This window comes from Cherax quadricarinatus, chromosome 31 (assembly GCF_038502225.1).
Source record: "Cherax quadricarinatus isolate ZL_2023a chromosome 31, ASM3850222v1, whole genome shotgun sequence".
Taxonomy (NCBI): Eukaryota; Metazoa; Arthropoda; class Malacostraca; order Decapoda; family Parastacidae; genus Cherax; species Cherax quadricarinatus.
The window spans coordinates 32,624,110-32,647,486 of record NC_091322.1 but is presented as its reverse complement, the minus strand read 5'-3'; the positions used below and the strand labels follow the sequence as shown (position 1 = coordinate 32,647,486).

General features: G+C 38.0%; 1 protein-coding gene and 1 pseudogene across 1 annotated transcript in view; both read right to left on the bottom strand.

The window, feature by feature from the left end:
* Positions 1–4,125: 4,125 nt before the first annotated feature.
* On the bottom strand, positions 4,126–7,061 carry LOC138853490 (ATP synthase subunit a-like; annotated as a pseudogene).
* Positions 7,062–9,520: 2,459 nt separating this feature from the next.
* LOC128696342 (uncharacterized) overlaps positions 9,521–23,377 on the bottom strand; it is a 40,007-nt gene continuing 26,150 nt past the window's right edge. Inside the window, exons 7-9 of the mRNA XM_070090320.1 lie at positions 21,600–22,046; positions 21,020–21,151; positions 9,521–11,456 (exon numbers count right to left, since the gene is read on the bottom strand). Coding sequence (XP_069946421.1) covers positions 11,368–11,456; positions 21,020–21,151; positions 21,600–22,046 — 668 coding nt within the window. The 3' untranslated portion in view covers positions 9,521–11,367. The remainder of the gene's footprint in view (positions 11,457–21,019; positions 21,152–21,599; positions 22,047–23,377) is intronic.

Genomic DNA, 23,377 nt, shown 5'->3' with positions numbered 1-23,377 from the left:
ATTTTAGTACGAAAGGATTAAATAATTGAAATAGTTTTAATAAAAGTCAGAAAAAAAGCCAGATGCTTTTTCTTTAATTTCCAAAATTAATATTTTAAAAGTAAACTATTTTCTGTTTAGAATTTTGAAGGCCGTAAAGGTCTCAATGTGATATTAATAATATTAACAATAACAATTAAGGTGAGTAGTAGATATAAAATTACTAGGATAGTAAGAGGAAATGAAGGAAGAGAGTAGATGGGGCTGGTTGATAAGTTGGTTAAATTTGTTTTGCTTTCTAAAGTTAAGAATAGCGAGGATCCGAAAAATTTTGAGGGGAGAAATAAAGGGTCCAAAAAGATTAGAATAAAGAACAAAAGTAGGGATAGGATAATTAATAGGCTAGACTTTAAGTGAATTTTAAAGGCTTCGTTGGAAGCTAGAGAGGAGACGTAAATAAACAAAATTAGTATACCTCCTAAAAAAATTAGAAATAAAATATATGAAAATCAGAAGGCGGGCCTGAAGAGACCTGAAAGTATGCAGATAAGAATGGTTTGTGTGAGAAGGGTAAGCCCTATGGAAAGAGGATGTGTTAAGGTTGAGAACAGGATCGCTATTCTTAAGGTAAGAGGGAGGGTGAAATATAAAATATTATAACTGAGATGGTATAAAGTTCTAAAAATGGGCCTTCATCTTTGGTTTACAAGACCAAAATTTTTTTTTAAACTACTAGAACCTTTCAATTTAAATAGTTTAGAGTAAAACATCGGGTTGTGGTGCCAACGAGATAAGAAAGTTATTTTAAATCGTGATGTGAAGTGCTTATGGCCATTTAGTTAGTTTAGTGTTTTTATCCTTTAGGGCATTGGTTTTTATTTTATTTAGTTTAGTAAGGTTAAGTTCTGGGGCTGCTTATGTAATTGAGTGGGAGATTTTTTCTTTTAACTCTTCTTCTGTTGTGGCAACTTTGATTTATGATTGAGTAAGATTCCTATTTTTAGGGGTGGTTTTGTTTATTTCTTCTATGGTAATGTATTACAGATGGGATTACATAAGTGGAGATAAAAGGTACAGGCGATTTAAATATTTAGTTTTTGGTTTTGTTTTATCTATAGGAGCTTTGATTATTAGCCCTAATTTAATTAGAATTCTTTTAGGTTGGGATGGGTTAGGGTTAATTTCCTATGTATTGGTAATTTATTACCAAAACGAAAAATCTGCGAATGCAGGTATATTAACAGTTTTGTGGAATCAAATTGGGGATGTTGGAATTTTATTGAGTATTTCTTTACTTTTTATGTTAGGGGGCTGAAATTTTATTTTCTATGAAAGATACTTGAGTAGAGATTTTATATTATTGAAAGTTTTTGTGTTGCTGCTATAACTAAAAGAGCTCAAATTCCGTTTTCGGCTTGGCTTCCAGCAGCTATGGCTGCCCCTACTCCGGTTTCGGCTTTAGTTCATTCTTCTACGCTAGTAACAGCTGGTGTTTACATTTTGATTCGGTTTAGTGGGGCTTTGGAGGGTTCGTGTGTGCAAAGAGTTTTGTTAATTGTTTCTTGTCTAACTATATTTATAGCGGGCTTGGGGGCTAATTTTGAGTTTGATTTGAAGAAAATCATTGCTCTATCAACTTTAAGACAATTGGGTGTTATAATGAGTATTTTTTCTTTAGGGTTTGCTGACCTTTTTTTTTTTCATTTATTGACTCATGCTTTATTTAAGGCTTTATTGTTTATGTGTGCGGGGATGGTAATTCATAGGGTTAAAGAATATCAAGATATTCGGAATATGGGCAGGTTGGTGATGTGTATACCTTTAACTAGGGTTTGTATAAATTTAGCTAATCTGGCTCTATGCGGTATACCTTTTTTGGCTGGATTTTATTCCAAAGATTTGATTTTGGAAGTTGCATTTATAAGGGAAATTAATATTTTTAGATTTTTTTTATATGCTTTAAGCACTGGCTTAACAGTATGTTATACATTTTGATTAATTTATTATAGATTAAGGTGCTTCTCTAATATAAGGTATATAATATTTGTTAGGGAAAGGCATAGAATAATGTTGAGGGGTATAATAATATTAAGGATTGGGGCGGTAAGAGGAGGGTGTGTTTTAGCTTGAGTGGTATTTCCAGAACCTTATATGATTTGTTTGAGGCCCATTTTAAGATTTTGGCTTTATTAGTGAGAGAGGTTGGGACTCTTTTAGGTTATGTAATTAACATAGTTAGGGCAAGAACTAGACTTAAGTCTGTTGGGTTTTATTCTTATGTTGTGTTTATGGGGTCTATATGATTTATGACAATTTTGTCGACATTTGGGGTGTCTCGCTGGGGACTAAGAAGGGGGGATACTTTTTTCAAGGTCGGGGATAAAGGTTGGTCAGAATATTTTGGAGGTGAGGGAGGGTTTGATAGATTAATAAAAGGTTCTGGTTACCTGCAACTGAGGCAGGAGAATATGATTATAATTTATATAAAAGGATTTTTTATTTGGGTTGTTGTCATGTTTTTTATTTTTATTTAGTTTACTTATATATTTTAAATTAGAATTTTGCATTGAAGCTGCAAAGGCGGTTATTAACCTGTAGGTGATATTTATATTTTTAGAAGGAAAAAAATCTTCAGCTTTACATTGGAAATGTAATATGTTTTATACACTATAAAAAAGAGAAGTGAACGGAATTTAACCGCTCGGGAAATAAGTTACAAGCTTTTTCGCTGGCATAATTCTCTTTGACAGGAAAGAAGAATTTAAATTTCATCATTAACAGTGATATGCCTCTAATTTTGGCTTCTGTCAAAATAAATTAGAGGTTTGTGGACCAAAATTTAGGCCGAAACTGAATGCAATTTTTCGCTTTCTAATTTGAAAAAGGTTTAAGTAAACACTTTATGAATGCAAATCATATGTCATTGTTGACTACATTTCCAGCTGGATCATTCTAAGGCACCTTTATATCATTCATAATAAAGGCCGAAGAGAAGGATTAGGAGAAAAAATAATCCTGTAAATCTTCAAGAGAAGATATTTATAAAAGGGGAAATATGGGCGAGAGGAAGAATTAATGTAATTTCTACATCAAAAATTAGGAAAACTACAGCAATGAGGAAGAATCGAAGAGAAAAAGGTAATCGGCCCGAGGTCTTAGGGTCGAATTCACATTCAAATGGGGATATTTTTTCTCGATCAATAATGGGTTTTTTTTTGATAAAATTGAAGATAAGATTATAATCAGCGTTGTAACCGAAAGAGTCAGAAAAATGATTAAATTTATAGATAAAATTAATTTTTCTAAACAATTAGACTTTCTAGTTGGAAGCTAGATGTACCATTTATACTAAAAAATTATCTTCCTCATCAGTAAATAAAGACATAGAGGAATAATCAAACTACATCAACGAAATGCCAGTATCAAGCTGCAGCTTCAAACCCAAAATGATGGTTATTAGAGGAGTGGCACTTGTAAAGACGATAAAAACAAACTGTTAAAAAAGAAGTTCCGATAATTACGTGAAGCCCATGAAATCCAGTTGCTACAAAGAAGGTAGTTCCGTAAATTGAGTCTGCGATAGAGAAGGATGCTTCCAAATACTCGTATGCTTGAAGGGAAGTGAAGTAAACTCCTAGGAGAATAGTTAGACCTAAACTTTGCATGGCTTCAGAGTGATGAGAGTTAAGGATTGCGTGATGTGCTCAGGTTACTGTCGCTCCTGATGAAAGTAAAATAGTCGTATTGAGAAGGGGAACTTGGAAGGGGTTAAAAGGTTGGATGCCTTCTGGTGGTCAAAACATACCAATTTCAATTGTGGGTGCAAGCCTTCTATGAAAGAAAGCCCCAAAAAAAAGAGAAGAAAAATAATACTTCGGAGACAATAAACAGAATTATTCCCCATCGTAGACCTTTTATAACAATTTGAGTGTGGAGTCCTTGATATGTTCCTTCTCGAGTTACATCTCGCCATCATTGAATTATAGTTAAAATAATAGGAATAAACCTAAAAAAAAAGAAGATCTGGATTAAATTGATGAAATCATTTAATAAGGCCTGATGTAAGAAGTATGGCTCTGATTGATCCTGTTAAGGGTCAGGGTCTTATGTCAACTAAGTGAAAGGCATGGTGTCTGTGTGATGACATTAATTTACTTCTCTGGCGTAAAGAGTTCTGAGAACTGCAAATACATAAGATTGAATGATTGCAATGGCAGATTCTAATATAAGAAGAAGAATTTGGGCTAGAATGAGAAAAATCAATAATTTGGATGATAAAGAAGGTCCTATCCTTCCGAGTAAAGTTAGAAGGAGATGGCCTGCAATTATATTTGCTGCGAGTCGAATTGCCAATGTTCCTGGCCAAATAATGTTTCTAATTGTTTCAGTGAGAACTATAAAAGGTATAAGCACATTTGGGGTTCCTTGAGGCACTAGATGTGCAAACATATGCTGAGTGTGGTTTAATCATCCAAACAAAATAAAGGATAGCCATAAAGGTAGAGCCAAGGTCAGGGTTATTGTTAAATGTCTAGATCTAGTAAAGACATAAGGAAGGAGGCCTAGGGAGTTATTAAAAAGAATGAAACTAAATAATGATACGAATAAAAATGATAAACCTAGGTTGGAGGGTCCTAAAATTGTCTTAAATTCGTTATGGAGGGCGGATACAATTTTAAATCACAAATAAAGTCATCGAGATGGTGAAGCTCAAAAAAGAATTGGGGCAAATAGAAATCCTAAGAATGTTGATATTCAGTTTAGGTTGAGTGAGAGAATGCTTGAGGATGGTTCAAAAATGGAAAATAATCTTATCATTTTCAGGGTTTTTCTAAAAGTGTTGGTTTGTGAATGAAGGTTTCTGTTTTAATCGGAAGTTTGGAGAAGAAGTTGATGATAGAAAATAAAATATATCCTAGGATGAATATCAAAAAAAGATTAAATCATAGTAGTGGCCCTATTTGAGGCATTCAAAAATATCATAAATACGATAACTTTAGTCTGACAAACTAATGTTATTTTTTAACTAATTTTTGTCTCTAGAAGTAGGAGAACTACTTTTTTAGGTTTAAAAGACCTAAACTTTTATAATTTATCTGGAGAGAAGAACAGATAATTATGAATTTCTGGAAATTCAATTTAAGAAGGAGTCTACTGAGATCCTTTCAATTAAAATTGGTATGAATCTGTGGTTAGCCCCACAAATTTCTGAACACTGACTGTAGAATAAAAATGGCCGGTTTACTAGAAATCTAATTTGATTGAGTCGTCCCGGGATGGCATCGGCTTTTACTCCTAAAGAGGGTATCGTTCAGGAGTGGATTACGTCTGCTGCTGAAATAATAAGACGGATTTGAGTATTAAAAGGAATTGGCACTCGGTTATCAACATCTAAGAGCCGTAAGTTTGAGTTGGTGTCATAAGGTGTTATGTAGGAGTCAAACTCGATATTTAAAAAATCTGAGTATTCATAGGATCAATATCATTGATGTGCGATGGTTTTAATTGTGATTCTTGAGTTGCTAGTTTCATCTAATAAATAGAGGAGTCGTAGTGAGGGTATGGCAATGAAAATTAAGATGATAGCAGGTAGTAAAGAAACACAATGTTATTCCTGGCAGCCCAAGATGAAATAAGATTTTGTTCAGAATTTTAACCCCGGAGGATAGCCACCCAGGATAACCCAAGAAAGGCAGTGTATCATCGAGAGACTGTCTTATTTCTACTGGGGTACCTGGAGATACCTGGAGAGAGTTCCGGGGGTCAACGCCCCCACGGCCCGGTCTGTGACCAGGCCTCCTTAGGTCAGTGTCCCAGGATGCGACCCACACCAGTCGACTAACACCCAGGTACCCATTTTACTGATGGGGAACATAGACAACAGGTGGAAAGAAACACGTCCAATGTTTCTACTCTGGCTGGGAATCGAACCCAGGCCCTCGCCGTGTGAAGCGAGAGCGTTAACCATCAGGCCACCAGAGCCCTTAATCTTGTCCCCCAGGATGCAACCCACACCAGTCTACTAACACCCAGGTACCTACCTGCTAGATGAACAAGATAACAGGTGTAAGGAAACGCATCCACTGTTTCTACCCCTGCTGGGAATCGAACCCGAACCCTCAGCATGTGAAGCGAAAGCTTTGCAGATGTTATTCTTGAGCTGCCCAAGGTGAAATGATATTATTCCAGGCTGTCCAAGGTGAATTGAAGATGTTATTCCTGGCTGTCCAATGTATGAAATGTTTACTTCCCTTTCATTGTCTACCAGCTCTTGAAAATAGTTTCTATATCTATCCAGAATCTCCACCTTTCCATCTAAAACTTTCGCTTTTTCATTTTAAACTGCCAAATTCATATGCTCCCCAGCCTTTCTTAAATTATTAATCTGCCTCCAAAACCGTTAAAATTTTTCAGAAAAACTGGCTGATAGTCTGTCACCTACTTTCACTAGTTCTTCATTTGCACTCGTTCACTATTCTTTGACCTCTCTTTTCCTCTCCACGCCTGGAGAGGGTTTCAGGGGTCAACACCCCCATGGCCTGGTCTGTGACCAGGCCTCATGGTGGATCAGGGCTGGCCACACGTAGACCGACGTATGAACCACAACTCGGCGGGTCAGGTACTGACTTTAGGTTCCTGTCCAGCACCTTCTTGAAGACAGCCAGAGGTCTATTGGTAATCCCCCTTATGTATGCTGAGAGGCAGTTGAACAGTCTTGGGCCACTGACACTTTGTTCTGTTATCTTTTAGCGTGCTCGTGGCTCCCCTGCTTTTCATTGGGGGGATGTTACACTGCCTGCTGAGTCTTTCACTTTCATAGGGAGTGATTTTCCTCTAGGATATATTGTGACTTCTGATTGATATATACTAGATATATACTAGAGGGATTGGTAACAATCCCTCTGGTATATATTGTGACTTCTCTATATTAGCTCTACATTGTTATATACTATTCTTTCCCTTATCATTCCACCAGTCATTCGTCTCTCCACATGCACCCACCCTTCTATACTCACAAACTTTTGCTATACACAGGCACAACATTCTTACATCTACCCACACTTCTCTGACCTCCACCTCATTACCTGTACTTTATCTAGCCCACCTTTCTCTCAACAGCTGCTTTTACCTTCCACTGGGAGAATGGATGACATTCAGATTTGATTAAAGTGGAGCTCAAAAGCCCCTCACCAACATCAAGGAACCTCCTGAGGTGAGAAAGAAGGATAGGGAAGGAGGAAATGGGTAAAGGAGTGGGGAATAGGAGAGGATAGGATCAAAGATAAAGTGGCCCAATCACTTTTGAGTTCCACTGGTACTTTTTCAAATCAAATCATTTATTTCTTTGCGCAGTACAATATGTAGTTTACATGTAATAAAATATTGTCAAATATAAAGAAAGCTGCTAGAATTCATGAGCATTTTGGGCAGGCCAATTTGCCAATTTTATTGAAATTGAAAAAATTGAAATACATGTAAATGATTCATCTGATTGGCGTCAAAACTTGAATGCCAATATCTTGGGAATGCAATTTCTGAGTGGCTTATAACTTAAAGTACTGGTGTATTTTGGGATACTGATCTCTGTGAGATAACTAGAATACAGCCTTTCCTCACTTAATGACAGAGTTCCATTCCTGAGACCTTGTTGATAAATGAATTTGTTAAGTGAGGAGCATACTATAATGGTAGTGGGTTTATATAAATCATCTTTGATATTGTTTTAATGTCACCTTTACACCATGTATAACATTTCTGGTATATTTTTAAATGTTTATACAGTAGTGTACTGTATACTGTAATATACAGAATAGAGAAAATCAGCTCTAATATACATTATTTAGGTATGCATACTGGTCAGAGAGCCTGCCGCAAGTCTGGGTCGTCGGTAAACGAGTACGATGTTAAGTGAAGAAAGGCTGTATACCTATTCTGATTTGCTTTAAACTTTAAAAGCTGGTGTATCTTATGTAGTGGAAGGTTCGAGTGGTTTTTGGCAGTGTAGTTGTCAATTTAGTTATTTGAGAAACTGGGATAGTTTCCATGTGAAAACTTGTGAATGCCTCTTCTGATTCGCTTCATTATAATCTTTAGAAACACTACTATTTCTTTTGTTTGCATTGAGATAGATGGGGCAGGGCTATTGGGATACAGAGATACCTTTCTCAGAATGAAAAGCAACTGAACACATCCAGTTACCTGGTCAAACACGTCAAGAAATTAGAGAAAGTGCAAAGGTTTGCAACATGGCTAGTTTCGGAGCTCAGGGGTATGTCCTACGAAGAAAGGTTGAGGGAAATTAGACTGATGACATTGGAGGACAGGAGGGTCAGGGGAGACATGATAACGACATACAAAAATACTGCGTGGAATAGATAAGGTAGACAGAGACAGGTTGTTCCAGAGAGGGGACACAGAAACAAGGGGTCACAATTGGAAGCTGAAGACTCAGACGAGTCAGAGGGATGTTAGGAAGTATTTCTTCAGTCATAGAGTCGTCAGGAAGTGGAATAGCCTGGCAAGTGATGGAGGCAGGAACCATACATCTCTGGAAGCAGAGAGAGGACCTAGTAGCGATCAGTGAAGAGGCAGGGCCAGGAGCTGAGTCTCGACCCCTGCAACCACAATTAGGTGAGTACTGTATTTCCCAAATTTTTATTTGCTACAGTTATGAAGATTTGAGGACAATAAATAAATAAATAAATGAACAAATAAATTTACTTTAATGATAAATGCAAATTATAGTACAGTGGTACCTTGAATTTCGGCCAAAATTCGTTCCAAAAGGCTGTTGAAGTGCCTTTACCGAACGAATTTGTTCCCATAAGGAATAACGTAAATTAGATTAGTTCGTTTCAGACCCCAAAAAATACACTTACATAACTGTTCGAGTTGGGAGCTGTTCGAAATTCGAGATAGCACTGTACTAATCTTCTTTCAACAAAACGGCCGGATCCCACCAAAGCAGGGTAGCCCAGACAAGAAAAACAAAAGTTTCTCTTTTTGACTTTAGTAATGCATACAGGAGAAGGGGTCACTAGCCCCTTGCTTCCAGCATTTCAGTCGCCTCTTATGACACGCATGGCTTACGGAGGAAGAATTCCATTCCACTACCCCATGGAGATAAGAGGAAATAAACAAGAACAAGAACTAATAAGAAAATAGAAAAAACCCAGAGGGGTGTGTGTATATATATGTTTGTATATGCATGTGTAGTGTGACCCAAGTGTAAGTAGAAGTAGCAAAATGTACCTGAAATCTTGCGTGTTTACGAGACAGAAAAAAGACACGAGCAATCCTACCAGCATGTAAAACAATTACAGGCTTTCATTTTACACTCACTTGGTAGGATGGTAGTACCTCCCTGGGTGGTTGCTGTCTACCAATCTACTACCTAGATATAATACTAATACTGTATATAAAATACTAGTGGAATAAGCCTTATGTAAGCTTTTTACAAATAGGAGAATAGGGAAATATTCAGTAAGTCGGCAAAATTTATATTGTTTAAGCAATGAGGAAACCCTTGATTCACTTGGTCAAATTTGCATGTAAAGGGTAAATATACAATTATAATTACACATAGTTTTATTATGTAGTGAACATCTGTTTACTATGGTTATCTATTACTATACAAAGTTGTATTTCATTAAAACAATCATAATAAGTGTTGCTTTATCTTCCATGTCATGAAGATGGATGTAGTATTAACAAATTAACATAATGATACAGTAAACTGAGCTATGTACATCATTTTCAATAGCATTTTAGAACACAATTTCTTTAAAACAAAACAGTGAAGAGCTAATAAATCACAATAATAAAAGCAGTTACTGTACATTTCATAGATGTACTATACAAAGTATTCATGCTATAAGCAGCCAAATGTAAACATATTTCAGTATTATCATTTCCATCTTTCCTAAGGTGGGGATGCCATCACCAGGAAGGGATGAAAAATAATTGCAGAGAGAGTTGCACACAGCTAGAGTGACATCAGCCTTTCACGATTTTCTTGACAATCAGCATTATCACAAGAAACCAGAGCCGTTATTGAAAAATAAAATATTAACAGCATTTATCTCCGCTGTTACACTGACTTGGTGTGAAACATCAGAATGTCATTGATGCTCTTCTAACAGATTGTTTCCGTACAGTAATATTCATTGCTATTTCTCCGTGTTAACATGCACATCACAGTTCTCATACACTTACGGCCTTTCTCTCCTAAACCAGCATTCACTAAGCAGAATTTCCTCCCTCCTTATAAAAACTAGCATTTTCTACACAGTCCTACAAGTCACAGACTTGCATTTATTTAATAATATTGACATTTTATGTTCATCCTCAGATTATCTATTTACATCATCTGAAATTTAATTTTTAAGCATCACACAACACCAGAGCTGGAATAATAATTCTGTGTGTTCCTCTATTTGTTTCCCTTCCTATTATATTCTTCCCAGCTAAGACCTACAATGTACCAACACAATGCAATCAACTTCACTTAAACATATTACCTCTTTGTAGCTCAGACATTTTAGAAATTTACCATTCTCTCTGTATATAAAATTTCCTCTCAACTCTATAAGTATATCTTATCTCCTATTCCAATATACAATAATGTTGCATACAGCAGATACACTTCAGTTGGAAGTGCAACCAAGGAAGGTACTGTATCACTGGTTATCAACAATCTTAGCCTCTTATCCTGGCATATCTCATGAACAACAATAGTAGGAAATGGCCTCAGATAGAATTGTTTCTTTGCCTTTTTGGTTCTTTCTTCGTTTAATCTACCAGTGAAGAAATGAATGTACATTAAGGAGCGTGGGTTTATATTGGAGATGTGCTTGAAGCATCCTATTCTTTATATATGTGCTGGTATTCAGCAAGGATTATGTCATTCCATAAGCTTTAATTATGTTCATGGTAATGTCCTGAACTCTATGGGGTCATATAAGGCCTAGGGAATGGTAGGCAATTAGGTTTGATCCAAGGAAGAAGACAGGACTTCAGTTCCTTGGATAGAGCTCTTCATCAGCATCAAGGTATACCTTGATTCTGGTATCCACTAAGCTTTAACTAGACTCCTGTTATGCCCAAGCTTGCTTCTATTTCATTCCTTCAGTTATATATATATATATATATATATATATATATATATATATATATATATATATATATAATATTCAACAGCTATTAATAATACACATTCTTGCCTTGCAATTCACTTTCATGCAAACTTGACTGCTAGGTGCAATAAACTTTCTTTCACTTAGCAACTCCTCAACCAAAGATTTTTAAGACCTCCCAGATGGTAGCCCAATCCAATTTTACTTAAGTATATAAATTAAATGTTTGATTCCAGAGATAAGATCCAGTTACTTACAAGCGTGACTGAGGTGTGAGCCCCAGCAACCACAGTTGTGATGCAGCTGAACACTCAGCATCCAAGTACTTCAGCACTGTCTTGTCTGAAGACAAAAATAAAACAGCTCACTATTAAAATACTGCATTAAGGAAACTTATACCCTGTTGTATAAGCTACAATGGGCATAAAAATGGATACAGTATTGTAATGCAGTTTACTATATTACACTACTAGAAGACATGACTTACAATGCAGGTATGTTGTTACCCATAAGATAGCCTTGGCCATAAGATATGGGGGAATATATTTTTGACATATTTTTAACCTTTTTCTTTTGTTTATGCTTTATCTTACTTGTCATAAGTCGAGGCTGAGGATACTTGACCCCTGCAAACAGTCAGCTACCATGCATGTATTAAAAATCAGATACAACACATCTGAACTACATCAGCCTATTTTAAACTCAAATAAGTAATTGCACCTATGCTCACAAACATATACATGGCTACTAGAGTTTGATTACAGCAAGTGCAAAATAATGACATTAAATGGTGGTGAAAGGAGACTAGAGTCATCATATTGCAATACCTGGGTGGAAAAAACTCACAGGACTAGAAAGATAAAAAGATCTGGAGGTAAAAATCACACCTAACCTGTCTCTTGAGATACACATGAACGTAATGCCAGAAGTGTACATTACACTAGAAAACATAAGAATATCCTTCAAATCACCATTCACTACATATGTAAGATGAATCCTCGAGAATACATCACTAGTGCAAAACCTTCACCTAGCCAAGGACTTGGCAAAGCTCTGAAAAGTAGTCTGCCACTAAAGTGACATCACAGCTGGGATGCAGAAGCTACAAGGAAAGACTGAACTAATTCAACCTCATGACTCTGAAGTACACAAATTATGAGGAGGCATGCTTATGATGTACAAAATATTCTAGGAAATGGATTAGGTCAACTAAGTTACTGTTTAATACTAAAGGGTCCAAGAGGGTACAGACAAACACAGAACACCCACAAACCAAGGGCTTACCTCCTCCCTGGGCTCTTGTGTGTTCAACAATCTATCCTTGCCTCAATGCCTGCAAACTCAGCTAGATAAAACAACAACCTGATTAAGAGAAGGCAGCAATCACCTTAGATGGTTAGCCCACAAACCCATATCAGACTTCTGGACAGAGTAGTGGATTGTATAGAGTCACCTAACTCCCCTCCTGGTTAAACCTGTCATTATAAAAGAACCCTCAACAACAGATAGATGGTGCCTTACTGTTATGTATAATTTTCTCAAGATTCCCCACCTTACTCAACTTAATTAGCAGCCAGGAGACAGCAATTACATACCTAAAGACACTTAGCCATTGGCAGCAGTTTCACAGTGGCTGTGCCCTTCTCCAGGATAAAGCAGTAATGCCATCAGCACTCAAATTCCACTAGTGGCTTGCATTTTAAGATAGGTTCTCACAACATATAGACTTTAGAGGAAGAAAGCCAAATGATCAAAGGAAAGCTTTTTCCCAAAAGCAACTTTAGCTTCATGTCGTACCCTATGCACATACTGACTGCTTATTGGTAATATTAAATAAGTACAGTGGAACCTCCACTTGTGAGTGCATCCATGTGTGAGTTTTTCCAAATACAAGGAGTCACTCAACTGATTTTTTGTTTCCATATGCGAGCAAAATTTCCATAAGCAAGCGGTCCTCAAGGGAGGTTCCTTGACGCTGGTGAGGGGCTCTTGCTCTTGATCTAGGGAATTGGATTTCATTTGTTTGTTGGACTATCTTATTGAAACTTGGACAATGTATGATGGAAAGATGCTTCTTAACATGCACCAAAAATGAAAGAAATCGGACCATAAATAATGGAGTTCACTTCTCAGCCATTAGCCGCCCCTTAGCAGTACAGTGGACCCCCGAGTTTTGTGATTAATCCGTTCCAGAGAGCCTGCCGAAAGTTGAAATTCACAAAACTCGAAACCATTTTCCCCATAAGAAATAATGGAAATAAAATTAATCCATTCCAGACACCCAAAAAAGGGATGTGTAATGTCACCATGGTTGTTTAATATATTTATAGATGGGGTTGTAAAAGAAGTAAATGCTAGGGTGTTCGGGAGAGGGGTGGGATTAAATTATGGGGAATCAAATTCAAAATGGGAATTGACACAGTTACTTTTTGCTGATGATACTGTGCTTATGGGAGATTCTAAAGAAAAATTGCAAAAGTTAGTGGAGGAGTTTGGGAATGTGTGTAAAGGTAGAAAGTTGAAAGTGAACACAGAAAAGAGTAAGGTGATGAGGGTATCAAATGATTTAGATAAAGAAAAATTGGATATCAAATTGGGGAGGAGGAGTATGGGAGAAGTGAATGTTTTCAGATACTTGGGAGTTGACATGTCGGCGGATGGATTTATGAAGGATGAGGTTAATCATAGAATTGATGAGGGAAAAAAGGTGAGTGGTGCGTTGAGGTATATGTGGAGTCAAAAAACGTTATCTATGGAGGCAAAGAAGGGAATGTATGAAAGTATAGTGGTACCAACACTCTTATATGGATGTGAAGCTTGGGTGGTAAATGCAGCAGCGAGGAGACGGTTGGAGGCAGTGGAGATGTCCTAAGGGCAATGTGTGGTGTAAATATTATGCAGAAAATTCGGAATGTGGAAATTAGGAGAAGGTGTGGAGTTAATAAAAGCATTAGTCAGAGGGCAGAAGAGGGGTTGTTGAGGTGGTTTGGTCATTTAGAGAGAATGGATCAAAGTAGAATGACATGGAAAGCATATAAATCTATAGGGGAAGGAGGGGTAGGGGTCGTCCTCGAAAGGGTTGGAGAGAGGGGGTAAAGGAGGTTTTGTGGGCAAGGGGCTTGGACTTCCAGCAAGTGTGCGTGAGCGTGTTAGATAGGAGTGAATGGAGACGAATGATACTTGGGACCTGACGATCTGTTGGAGTGTGAGCAGGGTAATATTTAGTGAAGGGATTCAGGGAAACCGGTTATTTTCATATAGTTGGACTTGAGTCCTGGAAATGGGAAGTACAATGCCTGCACTTTAAGGAGGGGTTTGGGATATTGGCAGTTTGGAGGGATATGTTGTGTATCTTTATACGTATATGCTTCTAAACTGTTGTATTCTGAGCACCTCTGCAAAAACAGTGATAATGTGTGAGTGTGGTGAAAGTGTTGAATGATGATGAAAGTATTTTCTTTTTGGGGATTTTCTTTCTTTTTTGGGTCACCCTGCCTCGGTGGGAGACGGCCGACTTGTTGAGGGAAAAAAAAAAATTAAAATTAAATAAAGATTTACATACTGAAAACAATCAGAAATCAAGTACATGCATATAAAAAATAATAATAACATTACACTTACCTTTACTGAAGACTTCTGGGTGGATGGAAGACAGGAGGGGATAGGAGGAAGGTGTACACTATTGTTTGGAAAGAGAATCTCCTTCCATTAGGACTTCAGGTAGCAAGTCTTTTTCTGGGGTTACTTCCCTTCTTCTTTTAATGCCACTGGGAACACTTGAGAGTCACTGGACCCCTGTCGCACAAAATATCTGTCCAGAGAGGTCTGTTTCTGGCATTTCTTTATGATTTGCCTGAACTGGGACAGGGTTTTGTCACTGAACATGTTGCAGATATGGCTTGTTTCAGCTTGGTCAGGGTGATACTTTTCAACAAAACTTTGCAACTCATTCCACTTTGAACACATGTCCTTAATCACTGAAGAAGGCACCTCCTTCACTCTCTTTTCCTCCTCCTCTGAAGCAGGTTCCTCAGTTGTGGTCTGATGCTGTTCCAGTTGAAGCTCTTGCAGTTCATCAGTGGTTAGCTCTTCCCTGTGGTCCTCCAACTCTTCCACATCCCCGTCACTCACCTACAACCCCATGGACTTGCCCAATGCCACAACACCTTCCACAACAGGCAGAGGGTCGGCAGGGTCAGGGTCTGCCTCAAACCTTCAAAATCCCTCTGGATCGTGTTCTTCGCTTTCTTTACCAAAGGGCTTGCACTAGCTTTCCTTGGGCCCATGGTGACTTATTTAGCAGTTGCAATCACAAAAAACAATGGATTATTACGTATGAACCCGTGGGGTGATGGTCATGTGTTGGTAAACAATGGCACACTGAGCGTGAATGGCGAGGGAGACTGGCTTTGTGTGCAAGGTGAAGGGCGGACAGGTACCGGACGGTCGCCGAATCACGAGTCTAATCACGAAACTCGAGGCCAAATTCTGACGAAAAAACTTGCCGAAAGTCGAATTTCACGAAAGTCGATGCTGCCGAAACTCGGGGGTCCACTGTATTTTCATATGGTTTTTATGGTTGTATTCTCTTTTTTTGGTCTCACTTGATAGAATGGAAGATATACTACAGAAACAGATTGGTTTCACGACGAAAAGTACTTTTAAACTGAACTCAAAGTAGAAATGTTCGATTCTTTGGCGATGTTCAAGAGTAAACAAATTACGTCACTGTCCATTCCAATATGCAGCCATGAATGGAGTGACATTATTTATACAATTATTACAGTAATGAAGTAGTCTGCATAACAGTAAATCTTCTATTTTTGTGAATAAAAATTACATAACAGTAAATCTTCTATTTTTGTGTGACTAAAAATTACAAATTATGTATGTGAGTGAATTTAAGGCCAGCAAAGGTTGGTTTGAGAGATTTAAGAAGCATAGTGGCATACATAGTGTGATAAGGCATGGTGAGGCTGCCAGTTCGGACCACAAAGCAGCTGAAAAATATGTGCAGGAATTCAAGGAGTACATAGAGACTGAAGGACTGAAACCTGAACAAGTGTTTAATTGTGATGAAACAGGCCTGTTTTGGAAGAAAATGCCAAGCAGGACCTACATTACTCAGGAGGAAAAGGCACTCCCAGGACATAAGCCTATGAAAGACAGGCTTACTTTGTTGATGTGTTCCAATGCTAGTGGTGATTGCAAAGTTAAGCCTTTATTAGTGTATCACTCAGAAACTCCCAGAGCGTTCAGGCAAAAGAATGTCCTCAAGGATAATTTGTGTGTGCTGTGGAGGGCAAACAGTAAGGCATGGGTCACTAGGGACTTTTTCTATGACTGGTTACACCATGCATTTGCCCCCAATGTGAAAGATTACCTAACTGAAAAGAAATTAGAACTTAAGTGCCTCCTGGTGTTAGACAATGCCCCTGGTCATCCTACAGACGTGGTAGAGCGACTTTATGGGGACATGAAATTCATTAAGGTGAAGTTTTTGCCTGCTAATACCACTCCTCTCCTGCAGCCCATGGACCAGCAGGTTATTGCAAACTTCAAAAAACTGTACACAAAAGCTCTGTTTGAAAGGTGCTTTGTAGTGACCTCAGAAACTCAACTGACTCTAAGAGAGTTTTGGAGAGAGCACTTTAATATCCTCAATTGTGTAAACCTTATAGGTAAGGCTTGGGAGGGAGTGACTAAGAAGACCTTGAACTCTGCTTGGAAGAAACTGTGGCCAGAATGTGTAGACAAAAGGGATTTTGAAGGGTTTGAGGCTAACCCTGAGAGGATTATGCCAGTTGAGGAATCCATTGTGGCATTGGGAAAGTCCTTGGGGTTGGAGGTTAGTGGGGAGGATGTGGAAGAGTTGGTGGAGGAGGACAATGAAGAACTAACCACTAATGAGCTGATAGATCAACTTCAAGAGCAAGAGGCCAGACCTGAGAAAACTGGTTCAGAGGAGGGGAGAGAGAAATTGAAGAAGTTGCCTACTACAAAGATTAAGGAAATGTGTGCAAAGTGGCTTGAAGTGCAAACCTTTTTTGATGAAAATCACCCTCACACAGCTATTGCAAGCCGTGCTGGTGATTATTACACTGACAATGTTGTGAAACACTTTAGGGAAGTCATAAAGGAACGAGAGGTACAGGCCACTATGGACAGATATGTTGTGCGAAAGAAGTCCAGTGACTCTGAAGCTAGTCCTAGTGGCATTAAAAGAAGAAGGGAAGTAACCCCAGAAAAGGACTCGACACCTCAAGTCTTAATGGAAGGGGATTCCCCTTCTAAACACTAACACTCTCTCTCCCCTCCTCCCATCTCATCAATCATCACCAGATCTTCAATAAAAGTAAGTGTCATGTAAGTGTGCATGCCTTTTTCAGTTTGTGTGTATTAAAATTAACATTTCATGTGGTAAAAAATTTTTTTTTTTTCATACTTTTGGGTGTCTTGCACGGATTAATTTGATTTACATTATTTCTTATGGGGAAAATTCATTCGCATACCGATTATTTCGCATAACAATGACCCCTCTTGCACGGATTAAAGTCGGTATGCGGGGGTCCACTGTATATTGTAATAATAATAATACATACATATACATATACATGCACAGTTACTTTTTGCTGATGATACTGTGCTTATGGGAGATTCTAAAGAAAAATTGCAAAGGTTAGTGGATGAGTTTGGGAATGTGTGTAAAGGTAGAAAGTTGAAAGTGAACATAGAAAAGAGTAAGGTGATGAGGGTGTCAAATGATTTAGATAAAGAAAAATTGGATATCAAATTGGGGAGGAGGAGTATGGAAGAAGTGAATGTTTTTAGATACTTGGGAGTTGATGTGTCGGCGGATGGATTTATGAAGGATGAGGTTAATCATAGAATTGATGAGGGAAAAAAGGTGAGTGGTGCATTTAGGTATATGTGGAGTCAAAAAACGTTATCTATGGAGGCAAAGAAGGGAATGTATGAAAGTATAGTAGTACCAACACTCTTATATGGGTGTGAAGCTTGGGTGGTAAATGCAGCAGCGAGGAGACGGTTGGAGGCAGTGGAGATGTCCTGTTTAAGGGCAATGTGTGGTGTAAATATTATGCAGAAAATTCGGAGTGTGGAAATTAGGAGAAGGTGTGGAGTTAATAAAAGTATTAGTCAGAGGGCAGAAGAGGGGTTGTTGAGGTGGTTTGGTCATTTAGAGAGAATGGATCAAAGTAGAATGACATGGAAAGCATATAAATCTATAGGGGAAGGAAGGCGGGGTAGGGGTCGTTCTCCAAAGGGTTGGAGAGAGGGGGTAAAGGAGGTTTTGTGGGCAAGGGGCTTGGACTTCCAGCAAGCGTGCGTGAGCGTGTTAGATAGGAGTGAATGGAGACGAATGGTACTTGGGACCTGACGATCTGTTGGAGTGTGAGCAGGGTAATATTTAGTGAAGGGATTCAGGAAAACCGGTTATTTTCATATAGTCGGACTTGAGTCCTGGAAATGGGAAGTACAATGCCTGCACTTTAAAGGAGGGGTTTGGGATATTGGCAGTTTGGAGGGATATGTTGTGTATCTTTATATGTGTATGCTTCTAGACTGTTGTATTCTGAGCACCTCTGCAAAAACAGTGATAATGTGCGAGTGTGGTGAAAGTGTTGAATGATGATGAAAGTATTTTCTTTTTGGGGATTTTCTTTCTTTTTTGGGTCACCCTGCCTCGGTGGGAGACGGCCGACTTGTTGAAAAAAAAAAAAAAAAAATATATTATTATTATTATTATACTATTAATATAATAACAATAGTAATAATATAATATGTATAATAATGATACATGTATAATAATAATGTACTATATATTTTTTTTTTTATCACACTGGCCGATTCCCACCAAGGCAGGGTGGCCCGAAAAAGAAAAACTTTCACCATCATTCACTCCATCACTGTCTTGCCAGAAGGGTGCTTTACACTATAGTGTTTAAACTGCAACATTAACACCCCTCCTTCAGAGTGCAGGCACTGTACTTCCCATCTCCAGGACTCAAGTCCGGCCTGCCGGTTTCCCTGAACCCCTTCATAAATGTTACTTTGCTTACACTCCAACAGCACGTCAAGTATTAAAAACCATTTGTCTCCATTCACTCCTATCAAACACGCTCATGCATGCCTGCTGGAAGTCCAAGCCCCTCACACACAAAACCTCCTTTACCCCCTCCCTCCAACCTTTCCTAGGCCGACCCCTACTCCGCCTTCCTTCCACTACAGACTGATACACTCTTGAAGTCACTCTGTTTCGCTCCATTCTCTCTACATGTCCAAACCACCTCACCAACCCTTCCTCAGCCCTCTGGACAACAGTTTTGGTAATCCCGCACCTCCTCCTAACTTCCAAACTACGAATTCTCTGCATTATATTCACACCACACATTGCCCTCAGACATGACATCTCCACTGCCTCCAGCCTTCTCCTCGCTGCAACATTCATCACCCATGCTTCACACCCATATAAGAGCGTTGGTAAAACTATACTCTCATACATTCCCCTCTTTGCCTCCAAGGACAAAGTTCTTTGTCTCCACAGACTCCTAAGTGCACCACTCACTCTTTTCCCCTCATCAATTCTATGATTCACCTCATCTTTCATAGACCCATCCGCTGGCACGTCCACTCCCAAATATCTGAATACATTCACCTCCTCCATACTCTCTCCCTCCAATCTGATATCCAATCTTTCATCACCTAATCTTTTTGTTATCCTCATAACCTTACTCTTTCCTGTATTCACTTTTAATTTTCTTCTTTTGCACACCCTACCAAATTCATCCACCAATCTCTGCAACTTCTCTTCAGAATCTCCCAAGAGCACAGTGTCATCAGCAAAGAGCAACTGTGACAACTCCCACTTTATGTGTGATTCTTTATCTTTTAACTCCACGCCTCTTGCCAAGACCCTGGCATTTACTTCTCTTACAACCCCATCTATAAATATATTAAACAACCACGGTGACATCACACATTCTTGTCTAAGGGCTACTTTTACTGGGAAATAATTTCCCTCTTTCCTACATACTCTAACTTGAGCCTCACTATCCTTGTAAAAACTCTTCACTGCTTTCAGTAACCTACCTCCTACACCATACACCTTCAACATCTGCCACATTGCCCCCCTATCCACCCTGTCATACGCCTTTTCCAAATCCATAAATGCCACAAAGACCTCTTTAGCCTTATCTAAATACTGTTCACTTATATGTTTCACTGTAAACACCTGGTCAACACACCCCCTACCTTTCCTAAAGCCTCCTTGTTCATCTGCTATCCTATTCTCCGTCTTACTCTTAATTCTTTCAATAATAACTCTACCATACACTTTACCAGGTATACTCAACAGACTTATCCCCCTATAATTTTTGCACTCTCTTTTGTCCCCTTTGCCTTTATACATAATAATAAATAATTATAATAATAATCATTAGACGGCAGTGATTACCACAACAGTGTAGGAGTGGTTGTAGCCGCCTCCACCTGTCACATAATGACATATTTTATTCATTCTACAGTATACATCAGGTTTCTATGTTATTTATATTGTTTATTATGTCATTAAATGAATTGTGATAGATAAATAAGCTGTATAGATGATATTAGTGAAATATTGAAGTATCTTGTCGTGCCTCCTGAGAGCCGGGAACGGATTAATTGCATTTCAATTAATTTAAATGAGGAAAATTGACTCTGCAAACGAGCAAATCCAGATGCAAGCAAGCAAGGTCACAGAATGGATTAAACTCATAAGTAGAGGTTCCACTGTGCTTATAAATGAATAAAAAATATTTCTGGTCACAAATTGAACTGAGGTGGGACAAAGTTTTTAGCTTGTACATAAATGCAAAAACTCTAGTGTAACAGGTAGCACTTACCTCCACAAGATATAAAAGTTTCAATGATTTTAAAAATGGCTGGAGAGGGAACTGCCAGGTTGATGTGTGGAAAAGTGGCTTTCCTAAATGTATCACAAGTGTTACACACAACAACTCCAATTACTTCCAGTCCTGAAAATAAAATTACTAAAGCTAGCCAGTATCTTTCTCAGGTAATATTTATACTGTACATGTATTTGATACAGGAATATTTAATTCCTAAAAAAAATTGTGTGCATGTAAAATAAACTCTAGATACAAATTCTCAGCTGAGGTATTGTGAAGAAAGTTAAGATATACATCAGGGAAAACAATAAATAACTAAGCATGGTTTGTTTTAAGAATACAAAGCAACTGTTGAGAAAAATAAGACATTAAATGACTAAAGAAAAAATTAAGATGAAACATACTGAAGTTATGAAGAATCTAATAGATTACAATGAAAGTGTCAATTTACTTAGTATCATAGTCAAGTGTCTTGCCTTTGTATCATACCAAGATATGTAATATCTTAGCAGGTATTATGTAAGACATTAATCAGCAACTCTATAATATTTATTAGTTTGGCAGATCCACTAACCATGTTGGGGATGAACTGATACAACTGCTCCACCACTGGTGCCAGCATACACTGCACATGTTGTCTGCATGATCACTGGCACCATATTGTTGGTATTACTGCTCACAAACATATCACCATCAGTAAATCTATTGGTAACACTTAGAAAATTATCTTTTTTTGTAAAGTCAATACATGTATTTTTATCTTTTAAATCTGCAATCCTTATACTATCATTCTTTTGCTTAAGTACATCATCTCTCAAATTGGTCACCGGAATGCCATTATTGCATTTGTCAGTGTTCTTTAAACTAAATTTACTGCATTCTTGACAGTGTAGGTGTGTGGGCCACTGAAACATATAAAGTGGGAAGCTGACCACTTTTGACATAACACCTTGCGATAGTGTTGGGGTAGGTAGACATCTGGGAGAGAAAATTCCATAACCTGCTACTACAACTGATGACCCTGCAAATGAATTTCAGTTATTCTTTTCTGTAATGGACTGAACATTATTAAATAAAGAATTATCAACATCAAGTGTACAGTACAATATTAACTAATGAAAATATAATTTAAAATTTCTGGATAAGTGAATGAATTAATGTTAATTATTGAATAAGAACATGAATGTCTGCTAGGTAAAAAGTGGATAACGAACTTTTTTATTCCAGTAAAGGTGCCAGTGAGTCCTGAAGTAGATAGGGAAGCACTTACATAAATACACTTACATACAGTGCTGTATATATAAAAAGTGAGTCCTGGAGATGGGAAGTACAGTGCCTGCACTCTGAAGGAGGGGTGTTAATGTTGCAGTTTAAAAACTGTAGTGTAAAGCACCCTTCTGGCAAGACAGTGATGGTGAAAGTTTTTCTTTTTCGGGCCACCCTGCCTTGGTGGGAATCGGCCAGTGTGATAATAAAAAATAAAATAATCATTTCTATAACTTTCATACCACTTGAACTAATTACCTAGTCACTGTACTGACTGTTTTCATACAGGACGGCCCCACACAAACAATAGCCTCTTTTCAGCATTCCGTGTTTTCATTGGCTTTCAGCTGAGCCACTGTTCATTATGTTCAGTGCTTTTACCACTTTTTTGTCATTTTCATACAACAGCTGCATAAGGGAAGGGTGACTGGCACTATATTTTAAGGCAAGTATTGTATGTACTGTGTATTTATTTTACTTGATCTTTTTTTTTTATGCCTAGCTGTACTGAGTACTTTATATATGATGTATAAACACATTATCAGGCATTTTAGACTCATTTGAAAATAAAAAATAATCACATTTTCACCCGCTGGTGATATTTTCTTACTATACAGGGTAGCGAACCAAAGAGCCATACAAATGGGGCCCTCCTGTATTGCAATAAAACTTATTGCCTGACTGCCTTGAATCTGGCTTATCCTGTTTACCTACATACAAAACTTTCAAGTCTAGCAAACAACTTTTCCTGAATCCCTCTATAGGTATTGTGGCATGCAAAGAGTATGTTACAATTTATTCAGTGTATGTCACATTCCCATATAGGCTGCCTCCCAACCAACGAACTGGGTGCTAAGGGTTTAACAATCAATAGGGTACCCATTGTTAAATCAGTACTTTGGCTCATTGACCAATCACAAGCAAGCCCACCAAAGCTGAAGCAACATGGTTCATTTGCAGTAAGTATTGACAGACTTGCCTAGCTGCTAGTTGAGCACGGTGCACTCTCTCTGGTCTCTGCTTTGCCATCTTTCACTGTGGTGTACACTTACTGTTCCATCTGTACATATTGTACATAGTGTACAA